We start from the raw sequence: 12,820 nt of genomic DNA, 5'->3' as shown, positions 1-12,820 counted from the left end.
AAAGAGGCCATTCGGCCCATCGAGTCTGCACCGACCACAATCCCACCCAGGCCCTACCCCCATATCCCTACATATTTACCCACTAATCCCTCTAACCTACACATCTCAGGACACTAAGGGCAATTTTAGCATGGCCAATCAACCTAACCCGCACATCTTTGGACTGTGGGAGGAAACCGGAGCACCCGGAGGAAACCCACGCAGACACGAGGAGAATGTGCAAACTCCACACAGACAGTGACCCAAGCCGGGAATCGAACCCAGGTCCCTGGAGCTGTGAAGCAGCAGTGCTAACCACTGCGCTACCGTGCCGCCCTGTACCGATTCCTCAATGCTGGCAATCCCTCATATTGATTGGTCCAGGAAAAATCGCACCGTCTTCCAGTCTTGAAAGAGTGCTGGGCGTCGAGTGCCTTGGCAAATTGTATTATCTGAAATTGAGAAGAAAATCATGATGCGTGATATTAATGATAACGTTTGTTTGTTTTTGATTGCCAGCTTCAGATAAAACACGCTGTAACTGAAGCAGAGATCCAGCAACTGAAACGAAAGGTATGTTTTCTGTTTTTTCAGTGAGGTTTCTGGCTGCCATCAGATGTTAGCTCATTTGTTTGTAACCTTATTGCATTTGAGGAGGCGGCTCACACAGAAAACCACATTCTGCAGCCAGAAGAGAAAATGCTGGAAACTCTCAGCAGATCTGGCAGCATCTGTAAGGAGAGAAAAGAGCTGGCGTTTCGAGTCCAGATGACCCTTTCAAAGGACTCGAAACGTCAGCTCTTTTCTCTCCTTACAGATGCAGCCAGACCTGCTGAGATTTTCCAGCATTTTCTCTTTTGGTTTCAGATTCCAGCATCCGCAGTAATTTGCTTTCAAACCATGCTCTGCGCTTGATGAGTCTCATTGAGCTTTCCAGACATCTATACAATACTTTCTTATGGGCTTATATATGCATTGCAATTATCTGGGAGGTCATTTGAAAGTGTTCCATTTCACAAACTGCATTAAGGTGGAAGAGGTCAGCATTGGCGAATGTTGTCGTCATTAATTTAATGAGTTTGGCATTTTCAAGCTGTAATATATTTTAAATGTACTAGAATGTCAAATGTACAACGACTACATATCCATTCGAAACAAATATCGACCTCAGGCCTAACTTTATTGCCACAATGTAAAAGAATAGTTCAAATTACCCAGTGTTTTAATCAATACAGTAACATTGCTACTGAACAGACATTGATTTATGGGAAATCTGACTTCTTTGATTATCTGTTACCCTGATGGCATTATATCATCGAATCGAATCATAGAATCCCTACAGTGCAGAAGGAGGCCATCCGGCCCATCGAGCCGACACCAACAACAATCCCTATCTCCGCAATCCCATGTATTTACCCTGCTAGTCCCCCTGACATGAAGGGACAATTTAGCATGGCCAATCCTCGTGTGTATGAGGAAACCGGAACACCCAGAGGAAACCTACGCAGACACGGGGAAAACGTGCAAACTCTACGCAGACAAGTCACCCGAGGCCGGAATTGAACCTGGGTCCCTGGCGCTGTGAGGCAGCACCATTGTGCCACCGTGCCGCCCCAAAGTCCCAATATAAACAGTCTCAAAATTCAGGCAGTTCCCCTATTTCAAGGGACTGTCTACAATGCGCCCCCATGCCGATATAATGTCTGACCCTCCTTGCCAGCTGTGAGAGCTGCCAGGGGAGGATTTGGTGGGTGCGATTTTTGTGTTTGTGGAGCTGCCCACACGATCCATCTTGGCAGAATGATCTCCATATTTCCACAAAGACTAAACACAAGTTGAAGATGAACTTTAGCGGCAAGCTCACTAGCACACTGCCCAGTGCAGCTGTTATGTTTTTTTTACTTTTCCATGGGGCGTGGGTGTTGCTGGCTGGGCCAGCATTTATTGCTCATCTCTGACTGCCCTTGAGAAGGTGGTGGTGAGCTGCCTTCTTGAACCACTGCTGTCCATGTGATGTAGGTACACCCCCAGTGCTGTTAGGAAGGGAGTTCCGGGATTTTGACCCAGCAATGGTGAAGGAATGGAAGCAATACAATTCCAAGTCTGGATGGTGTGTGACTTGGAGGGAACCTACAGGTGTTCCCATCCACCTGTCCTTTGAGGTGATGGAAGTCGCAGGTTTCAAAGGTACTGTTGAAGAAACTTGGTGAGTTGCCGCAGTGCATCTTGTAGTTGGTACACATTGCTGCCACTGTGTGTCGTTGGTGGAGAGAGTGGATGTCTGCGGATGGGGTGCTAATCAAGTGGGCTATTTTTCCCTGGATGATGTTGAGATTCTTGAGTGTTGTTGGAGCTGCACTCATCCAAGCAAGTGGAGAGCATTCCATCACACTCCTGACATCTGCCTTGCGGATGGTGGGTGGAAAGGCCTTGGGGAACCATGAAGTGAGTTACTCACCACAAGATTCCCAGTAACTGATCTGTGCCTATAGCTGAAGTATTAATATGGCTGGTCCAATTCAGTTTCTGGTCAATGGTAACACCTGGAATGTTGATCATGGGGATTCAGCAATTGAATGTCAAGGAGTAATGGTCAGATTCTGTCTTGTTGGAGATGGTCATTGCTGGCACTTGCATGGTGCGGATGTTATTAGCCAGTCATCAACTCAAACTTGAATGTTGTCCAGTTTTTGCTGCATTTGAACATGGACTGCTTCAATATTTGAGTAATCACAAATTATTCTAACTATTGCGCAGTCATCAGCAAACATCCCCAATTTTGACGTTATGGTGGAGGGAAGGTCATTGATGAAGCTGATGAAGATCGTTTGTCCGAGGGCACTACCCTGAGGAACTCCTGCAGTTATGTCCTGGGACTGAGATGATTGACTGCAACAACCACAACCATCTTCCTTTGTGCTAGGTCTAACTCCAACCAGCAGAGAATTCTCCTCCTTATCCCCATTGACTCCAGTTTTGCTTGATGCCACTTTCTGTCAAATGCTGCTTTGATGTCAAGGGCAGTCACTCTTGCCTCACGTCTTGAGTTCAACTCTTTTCTCCAGCAAGGCTGTGATGAGGTCAGGAGCTGAGTGGCCCTGGCGGAACCCAAACTGAATGTCTGTGAGCAGTTAATTGCTGAACAAGTGCGGCTTGATGGCACGACTAATGCTTCCATTACTCTGCTGATGATCAAGAGTAGACTGATGGGGCGTTAACTGACCGGGTTAGATTTGTTCTGCTTTTTGTGGACAGGAGATGCCTGGGCAGTTTTCCACGTTGCCGGGTTGATGCCAGTGTTGCAGCTATACCAGAACAGCTTGGCTAGGGGCGCAGCAAGTAGAATGAGGGATATGCCAGGTCATAAGGTGACAGATTGTGGTTGAGTACAACTCTGTTGCTGCTGAGAGCCCACAACACCTCCTTCAGCTCCTGCTGGAGACCTCATCCAGCAGTAATGTCCTTTAGGATTATGCCCCTGTATTAGGCCCATGAGCCCTCTTTTGTTATGTTGGGTCATCAAAGTGAGCATCTCAACCCTTTGTTGCAGAGCTCATGTGCAATCTCACCCTCTAATGAGTTGGCACCGAGAGTTATAGAGTCATGGAGGCATACAACGCAGAAAAGACCCTTCAGGCCATCATGTCTGCACCAACAAAACTACCACTAAAGGCATGCTAATCCCATTGTCCTGCACTTGTCCCATATCCTTCCTGTGAGGTTCCATCTAACCATATGGCGGGAATTCTCCAACCTCATCCAAGGCTGGATTCTCCGGTCCCGCTGCAGTGAATGGGGTTTAGGCTGAGTGCCAAATTCTCTGTTCTCGCTGGCAGCAGTGATCATCATCATAGAACCATAGAATCCCTACAGTACAGAAAGAGGCCATTCGGCCCATCGAGTCTGCACCGACCACAATCCCTCCCAGGCCCTACCCCCATATCCCTACATATTTTACCCTCTAATCCCTCTAATCTACGCATCTCAGGACACTAAGGGGCAATTTTAGCATGGCCAATCAACCTAACCCGCACATCTTTGGACTGTGGGAGGAAACCGGAGCACCCGGAGGAAACCCACGCAGACATGAGGAGAATGTGCAAACTCCACACAGACAGTGACCCAAGCCGGGAATCGAACCCAGGTCCCTGGAGCTGTGAAGCAGCAGTGCTAACCACTGTGCTACCGTGCCGCCCAAATGGGGTTGGAGAATTTTGGCTTGTATCTTCCTCCACATGTGTCTGAGTGACCCGTCGCATGAACATCCCTCTCCGAGTCCAGCCTCTAAAATTCGTGTGACATTGCGTTTGAGCTAGTGCTTGTAAAGGTGGATTCTTAATACCGCATCTTCAGGAAAGCTAGCCTCCTCTGCTTCCTCTGTCAGAGGGGCACCATTCTCATCATCAACACCTGAAATGAAATGCCAAAACATTGAATGTATTCGAGAGGCGGCTGGCTATAGCACTTGGGGCGAAAGGGATCAAAGGTTATGGGGAGAAAGCAGGATCAGGCTATTGAGTTGGATGATCAGCCATGATCGTGATGAATGGCGGAGCAGGCTCGAAGGGCCGAATGGCCTCCTCCTCCTCCTATCTTCTGTTTCTCGAGGTTAGTTTTTATTTGAAGGGGGAACACAGGGAGAAGAGAAGTTGCAATTTGTCATACAGAGTGTGTCGCCTGCGGAAGAAGGAAAAAGGGGAAGAAAAGAGGGGAAGATGCACAGAACTCCATGCTCATTTCCAGAGCTGTAGAATTTCTAGGTCATTATGCACACAGTTGCACAGGGCAGTCTCAAATTGCGAATTAATTTTAAAACTTTCACTGTGGCCCATTTAGACCTCCAGAGGATTCAGCTCCACCTTTAATTGCACCTTGCTGCTGATGCACCGTTGCGTGGATCAGAGACCCATCATAGTTATGCAAATAAACATTGTCCCTGGAGTCTGAGACAGGGTGGCTGTCGTTGATGAAGATGAGAAGGAATTCTGCTCCACTGCACTTACGCTGGCAAAGATTGAGCCCAGTAAACGTCCAACCTATAGTCTGTATTTTTTTGTTTAACTATTTTTGGCACAGTGGTTAGCACTGCTGCCTGACAGTGCCAGGGACCCAGGTTCAATTCCAGCCTCAGGTCATTGTCTGTGTGGAGTCGCACGTTCTCCCCGTGTTCTGCGTGCGTTTCCTCCGGATGCTCCAGCTTCCTCCCACATTCCAAAGATGTACGGTTTGGTTGATTGGCCATGCTAAATTGACCCTAGTGTCAGGGGGATTAGCAGGGTAAATACATGGGGTCACAGGGATAGGACCTGGGTGGGACTGTTGTCATTGCAGGCTGAATGGCTGTAAGAATTCTATGATTCTAAGTTTGACTTGCAACATCTCCTCAGTCCCTTGTCGCCTTGATACATAATCTGTTTCATTGATAATAAATTCCCCCTCTCCTACTACAGCTCTCCCAGCACAGTCATAAGCCTGTGTATAAATTAGTGTGGGGTGAATTACCGATTTCATTATTTCTGTGTGCTAAAATGTCAGAAACCTTCAGTGGACAATTTGGTGTGCAGCTGTGTATCTTGCTAAACTGCATGAATTAGTTGAGAGTTTTTCCAGATTTGTTATTCATGTCCAAGTACAGTGAAACCCATTTAAATACAGATCTGATATAACCTGTTAACTGCAATTTACATGATGATCCAATCTGCACCTGTTCATCCGTTTGCTATTATACTTGGGTTTGTGTGATCAAATCCCACTCGCATTCAACTGAAGAGATCAGAAACAACAAAACTTGTGTTTCTAATCTGTTTATATATAAATGAAAAGTGGCACTGAACATCCGTTCCTGTTTGTGCCTCAGAATGAGTCAAGAAGTACCGGCAGGAGTCAGGGGAACTCCACAATTTGTACATTTTCCCCTTTCAAAGACAGGCTTGGAGGGAGAGATCTTATATTCCCGGTGAAGGGAGAATCCAAAGCTAGTCTTTATCTGGGATACATTTATTCACCCAGGCTTCTACCTTCTGACTTCACTCAACGCTTGTTGAATGGCACGGTGGCACAGTGGTTAGCACTTCTGCCTCACAGCACCAGGGAGCCGGGTTCAATTCCGGCCACAGACGACTGTCTGTGTGGGTTTCCTCCGGGGGCTCCGGTTTCCTCCCACATACCAAAGATGTGCGGGTTGGTTGATTGGCCATGCTAAAATTGCCCCTTAGTGTCTAGGGGATTGGCCTGCGTGGGATTGTTGGCAGTGCAGGTCGATGGGCCAAATGGCCTCCTTCTGCACTCGAGGGATTCTATGAAGTTCAGTGTAGTTGTGTCAATAAGTGTCTCTTTATATGTGCTCAAGTAAACATCCACTCAACAACCTTCCCCTGTGTGTACCACCTAACTTCAATTCATACAATTAAGAGAGAAAAACTATTTAAAGTTAAAGTTTATTAGTCACAAGTAGGCTTACATTAACACTGTAATGAAGTTACTGTGAAAATCCCCCAGTTGCCACACTCCAGCGCCTGTTCGGGTACACTGAGGGAGAATTTAGCATGGCAATGCCCCTAACCAGCACGTCTTTCAGACTGTGGAAAGAGACTGGAGCACCCGGAGGAAACCCACACAGACGGGGGAGAATGTGCAAACTCCACACAAAGAGTGACCCAAGCTGGGAATCAAACCCGGGTCCCTGGCACTGTGAGGCAGCAGTGCTAACCACTGTGCCACCACTGTGCTGCCCTTTATATGCTCAAGTAACCATCCGATCGACACCCTTCACCTCTATGTTCCACCTGACTTCAATTGGTACAATTAAGAGATAAGAACTATTTAGTGTGGAGCTGAACATTCTGTACAGTATATTCTGTTACTCTTAGCGTTACAGCATAAACGTGTCTATTGGCCCATGAATTAAATCAATAGATAGTAAATCACAGGTTTCTGCAATTTTCTAACAAGTTCCTTGATGCGTGGATGGAGCCCACCTGTGACCTCCAGGTCACAGAAAATGTCATCCTGTGTGCAAATTAGTTTTACTAGGTTATTATTGTAAACCAACTTCTGCAGACGGAGTGGCCCCAGTGCGGTTTCCCAACTCACGGGCCGGTGATGAACCATTGCAGCACTCCCTGACAATGCAAGAAATCCAATCTGATCGCTAGGTTCTCTGATCCCAAAGCATAAATATTTGCAGCAAATGATGGCTTAACACTTCAGTTATGAATTTGTTACGCTTTCCACAAGCTAATATTCACATTTCAATGCTTAGAAACTGCAGTCCAGTGAGAAGGAAGTTACATCAATCCTGAAAACTGCAGTACTTGTCACTTGCAACTGCTGGTGGGCAGGTCTGGGCGATGATAGAACAGACTGGAAGGTACCTCAAAAGATCAGTGAACGTACAAAGCAATTGAAGCATCAGTGGTTAGGATACTTGCCTGGAATCATATGGTTTGATTTGATTTGAATTGATCTATCATTGTCACATGTATTGAGATACAGTGATGAGTATTGTTTCTTACGTGCTAAACAGATAAAGCATACAGTTCATAGAGTACATAGAGGAGAAGGAAAGGAGAGGGTGCAGAATCTAGTGTTGTAGTTACAGGTAGGTTGGAGAGTAAGATCAACTTAATGTGCAACAGGTTTATTTGGAATCACGAGCGCTCCAGAAGCTCGTAATTCCAAATAAACCTGTTGGACTTTAACCTGGTGTTGTGAGACTTCTTACTGTGCCCACCCCAGTCCAACGCAAGCATCTCCACATCATAACTTAATGTGAGGTAGGTCCATTCAAAAGTCTGATGCAAGCGGGGTAGAAACTGTTCTTGAGTCGGTTGGTACGTGACCTCAAGACTTTTGTGTTTTTTTCCCAATGGAAGAAGGTGGAGGAGAGTATACCCGGGGTGCGTGGGGTCCTTGATTATGCTGGCTGCTTTTCCGAGGCAGCGGGAAGTGTAGACGGAGTATCGAATGATGTCTTACACTGTGTACAGGGAGCTCATTAAAGGGCTGAGCTGCATCTCATGTTTTGATTAGCTCGTTGTCCACATTCAGGCATTAAAACACCTTGCATATTCAGTCTGACTATTAGCAGTCAGGAAAACACAAACAGCACTCTCTTGGCCTGAGTTTATTTCACAGACTCTGGATTTTAATATCAGTTCAAACTGCCTTTGCCACGGAGTCCGATGAGATGGCTTGATCCTCCAGCTGCTGTTTTTTAGTCTTGCTGCTAAATGCCAAATTTGATTTCCAGCAGAATCTGTAGCCTGCTCACTTTCAACAATTGATGGCTTTGGCAGAAGAGTCAGTAGAGAATTTGCTCCCAAACATTTTAACCAGTGTTTTAACGCAAAGGTACAGGAGGGAGTAAATTCTGTATTGATTTCTCAATGCGTTAACCTGATTAAAATATATCATCCATTGACTCTGCTTTTCAGATGTTTGATCTGGAATGGAAGGAGTTGCTTTGTGCTGTAGTTACCATTCTTTGTGTCCCTTCTGCCGAAACTGATGTTCAGTTTCTCCCTGGTTTTTTTTTTTCAGCTTCACTCGACGGAACAGGAGAAAATGCGTTGGCGAATGGAGAAGGCCCAACTCGAGCAGAGCGTGGAGGAAAACAAGGACCGGATGGAGAAACTGGAGAGCTACTGGATCGAGGCCCAAACTCTTTGTCAAGCAGTGGACGAGCATCTGAAAGAGACGCAGGCTCAATACCAGGCCTTAGAGAGAAAATACAGCAAAGCAAAACGCTTGATTAAAGAATACCAGCAGAAGTAAGAATGCCCGATGCTGTATTATCGTGTGAGGGGCGTTTGTTTTTTCCATCTTCACCAGCTAGCTGGTGATCTGACGGAGTGGATTCGGCTTATTGTAAAATTGGGTTGATTATCATTCGAATAAATTGAGTGAAAATCGTACGAATTCTTCAACGAGACTCTGACCTACTCCACGTTACTGGCCAGGTGGTGAAGTGGAAAATCTACTCCATTTCTTTTTATTCGTTCATTGTATATGGGGGAATGTTTTTCTTCTTGCAAACTCATTTATGATTTTTCTGCATATGGCACACAGGGGAAATTTTCCCTGACAGGAAGCCAATAAAGTCAGCAAAACATGTGGAGAATTAACATTCAGGAGGCTGAGGTGCTAATTGGAATTTTACATTGACCACAGGTTTTGCTAATATGGTACAGCCTTCTGCACTGACTCATGTATTAACTCCACCAGTCATCAAAAAAAGTGCCTTCATAGTTAGATGGCCTTTCTGCATCAACATCGGGCGGCACGGTGGCACAGTGGTTAGCACTGCTGCCTCACAGCGCCACAGACCCGGTTCAATTCTCAGGGCCTCAGGTGACCATCTGTGTGGAGTCTGCACGTTTTCCCGTGTCCACGTGGGTTTCTTCCGGGTGTTCCGGTTTCCTCTCACAATCCAAAGAAAGATGTGCAGGTCCGGTAGATTTGCCATGCTAAATTGCCACTTAGTGTCCCAGGGTGTGTGGGCTGGGGGGATTAGTGGGGTGAAGATGTGGGGTTACAGGATTGGGTTTGGCTGGGATGCTCTGTTGGAGAGTCAGTGCGAACTTGATGGGCCCAATGGCCTCCCTCCTTCTGCACTGTAGGGATTGTATCATTTCATGATCTACGAAGGGCTGTGGGGGTCACTTAGTTGGCTGGATGGCTAGAGTGCGATGCAGACTGATGACAATGGTGAGGGTTCGATTCCTGTGCTGGCTGAGATAGTTCATAGAGGCCTGGCACCTTGTGTTGCCACACGCTTGCAGATTGGTGCTCTTCAAAAACATTATGTGTGTCCAGCGAATGTAAAAATGGGAGAGTTGCAGATCCGTTTTTTGAGTGCATTTTCACGCCAATCTTGTGTACACCATGAACAAATAATATAGACCATTTCTAGCTACTGCAGGCAGTGGGCTGGGCTTAATTCGCCAGCCAGCCTGCAGAGGGAGCTATTGCGCATGCGCAGACATCTGTGTCTGCACGTGCAATAGCAACTGCAGAGCGAGCTATTGCACATGTGCAAATCTCTGATTCTGCACCTGCGCAATAGCAGCAGCAGAGGTCTGACAGACGCAGAGAGAGCTGTCAGGCCCCTGCTGTTGTAGGCAGCCTGAACAAACTCCACCGCCCCCCACACCTCGCTCATTGCGAGCTCCACACCACCCGAAATGCAATCCCCGGCGCCCCCCCCCCCCCACTACCGCTGGACTGATCGCGTCCTCCCCCACCCCCCCAGCAATGATAGTGATGGAGAGTGGGGCCCCTCCCCCCCAATCTAATCGCAGGCAGAGTGCGCAGCGGCCCCCCTCCTTCCCCAATCAGGCTGCCGCTTTGGACCCCACCCACATAGGCCCCAACCCTATAAGCTCTGCCTCTATAAGCCCTGACGCCCATAGACCCTGCCACTGCCTGGTGGGCATTACCGAGGTGCCAGACTGGCAGCGCCAAGGTGTCAGGCTGGCACTGCCAGGCTGGTACCGCCCAACCGGCGCACCCATCTTGCCCTCGGCATCCCTGAGGGCCTCAATGGCCTCTGGTTCTCCAGGCAAGGGAAACACGACTGTTCCTGGAGCAGGTGTTTTAGTTGCTGGAGAGAACCTCTCCCAGCGAGGCCATAAAGGTAAGCGAGCTCAAACGATTCAGCGCCGGGCTTGCTAATGCCACGTAAATCCTCATTAAAATATATTTGAATAAACTATTCAACCTCTCGCCCATTTCTGGCGAGGGACTGACTGCGCTGGAAATCCGGCTCTCAGACGATTGCGAGAGCTGAGAAATCAGCTGTGATCCTGATTTTCCGGTTCTTGGTCATTGATGGATGGGGTGAAGTGGTAAAATTCCGCCCTATCTCTCTCTGTCTGTCAGTGAGAGATGTCCATGGTCCTTTTTGAGCTAAGGCTAATTACCTTCCCTTATCAAAGGATTCAAAATGTAATTATCTGTTCACAGTTGCTGAACTACTTGATTGTTGAGTAGAACGTGACCTAAATAAGATAGCTGGTGAAACTTGCTTCACTTCTGCAAAATATACTCAAGCAGAACAGATGTGCCCATGCTTCAGAATTTTACGGCCCCCACTGTGTGTCTCCCACTGGTGGATGCGGTGGGCCATTTAAATTCCCATTTACTTTGGCGGGAATGTAATATCCCACCAGGCAGGAGGGGCCATCAAATCCTGGCCATTAAGAATCCATTAGTTTCCTGTTGGATGAGGCTGAAGACACATTAACAACATCCTGACATGAGCCATATTCTTTCTCATTGGTGGAGATGGATATTTGGGAATGGGCGGTTCCAGAAATGGACCTTACCAGAAAACCAGTGACTCTTGGGTTTCTCCTCGAGGGCGAGGCCACGTTAGTGTGGAACACAGAAATTTCCTCTGATCCCATGAGAGGGTCAGGAGGTATTATCCAACTGGAACAATAGCAAATAAGTAGAGGCTGTATCTCATTGATTTGTGGGAGGGAAGCCTTCTACAGTTTGGGCAGAGAACCATTGGAACCAAATATTTCTATATGAACATTAGCTTTTTACCAGAATATTAGCTCTTTACCTGAACGTTAGCTCTTTACCTGAATATTAGCTCTAAATCTTTAACCAAAAGCAAACACTACCGTTCCCCAATGTAGAATCTGTCTTTGTGATCTCTGACAATGTTCTTCAGGGCATTCTTCTTGTGACAGTTGATCGCTAGAGTTATCGCTGCAGAAAAAAGACTGCACATGTCTTTTACCTACAAATTGTTTCAACTTTCCGGAAGATTCTTTGGCTCCCAGCCAATGGTATAACTGGAAACTGATCGCATTGCTCGAACAGCCAATGAAATTACTTGTAAACAACTCCAAGATGATTGGTTCAGATAGCATGTGGCCCACATTAAACCCATAAAACTTGGTGCCATCATGACGAACTCAAAGTGAACAACTTCCCAGCATGCTCAACCCTCAGTCACGCCATTGCTTTTTAAAGCTAATATTGCCATTATTGTAGCTAAAATCATTGTTGTAGTCGTTCTTTCTTCGTCTGCGGCTAGCAGATTTCCATTCCCTAAAAGAGATTGGCGAACCAGATGGGTTTTTACAACAATCATTATTGGACTCCAAATTTCAGATTTCTATTTGATTTAAATTCCATCATCTTCCATGGTGGGATTTGAACCCGGATCCCCGGTGTATTACCCTGGGTCTCTGGATTACTAGTCCAGTGACAATATCACTATGCCACCACTTAAGTTGCCCCTATTGCCAATGTTAGCCACCTTGAGTGATTCACACAGAAGATTCACTAAGACAGTGTAATAAGTCTTTGGAGGCAGAGGTTCCTTCACCAAAATCCCTTTATTTACAAACTCTAACAGCAGTACACAGAGTGCTAGCAGTTTGCCGTCTATCTCCGGAGGTGTCAGAGGAACCGACACTCACGGTTAAGTACAAGGCAAAGACTCCCTGATTGGCCCATCAATTGGATCCTTAATCAGGGAGTTCATACTCCAATTGGCCAACCTCAATGGCCTGATTGAAGTTATTACAGACAGCATATATATCAAAAACTTCTGTCAGTTGTGCCATTTAGTGCTGTCTGACCTGATCCACATATTCCAAAGATATTCCAAGAGCTTTTCAACATTAGTTTGAACACTTGGTATTCTCTCAAGTCAGGTGATCCTGATGCTTGTTTACACTTCTCTTACATTCTGAACTGGACTAATCAACAGCCTAGTGAGAGGCCAGTTATAAGCCAATAAAGTGGATTGCTTTATAAACAGCATACCAGTGCACAGAATATAGCTTTTAAGAGAAATTAAATCATTTTTTTGGTCTAC

The 12,820-nt window shown here is 46.5% G+C and overlaps 1 protein-coding gene across 1 annotated transcript in view; it reads left to right on the top strand.

The window, feature by feature from the left end:
- LOC144500642 (neurabin-2-like) overlaps positions 1-12,820 on the top strand; it is a 275,662-nt gene that overhangs the window by 242,222 nt on the left and 20,620 nt on the right. Inside the window, exons 8-9 of the mRNA XM_078223903.1 lie at positions 499-552; positions 8,521-8,750. Of these exons, the coding sequence (XP_078080029.1) occupies positions 499-552; positions 8,521-8,750 (284 nt within the window). The remainder of the gene's footprint in view (positions 1-498; positions 553-8,520; positions 8,751-12,820) is intronic.

Source organism: Mustelus asterias, chromosome 11 (assembly GCF_964213995.1).
Source record: "Mustelus asterias chromosome 11, sMusAst1.hap1.1, whole genome shotgun sequence".
Classification (NCBI taxonomy): domain Eukaryota; kingdom Metazoa; phylum Chordata; class Chondrichthyes; order Carcharhiniformes; family Triakidae; genus Mustelus; species Mustelus asterias.
Note: the sequence above shows the minus strand (reverse complement) of the source record. Positions and strands in the feature narration are given on the sequence as shown.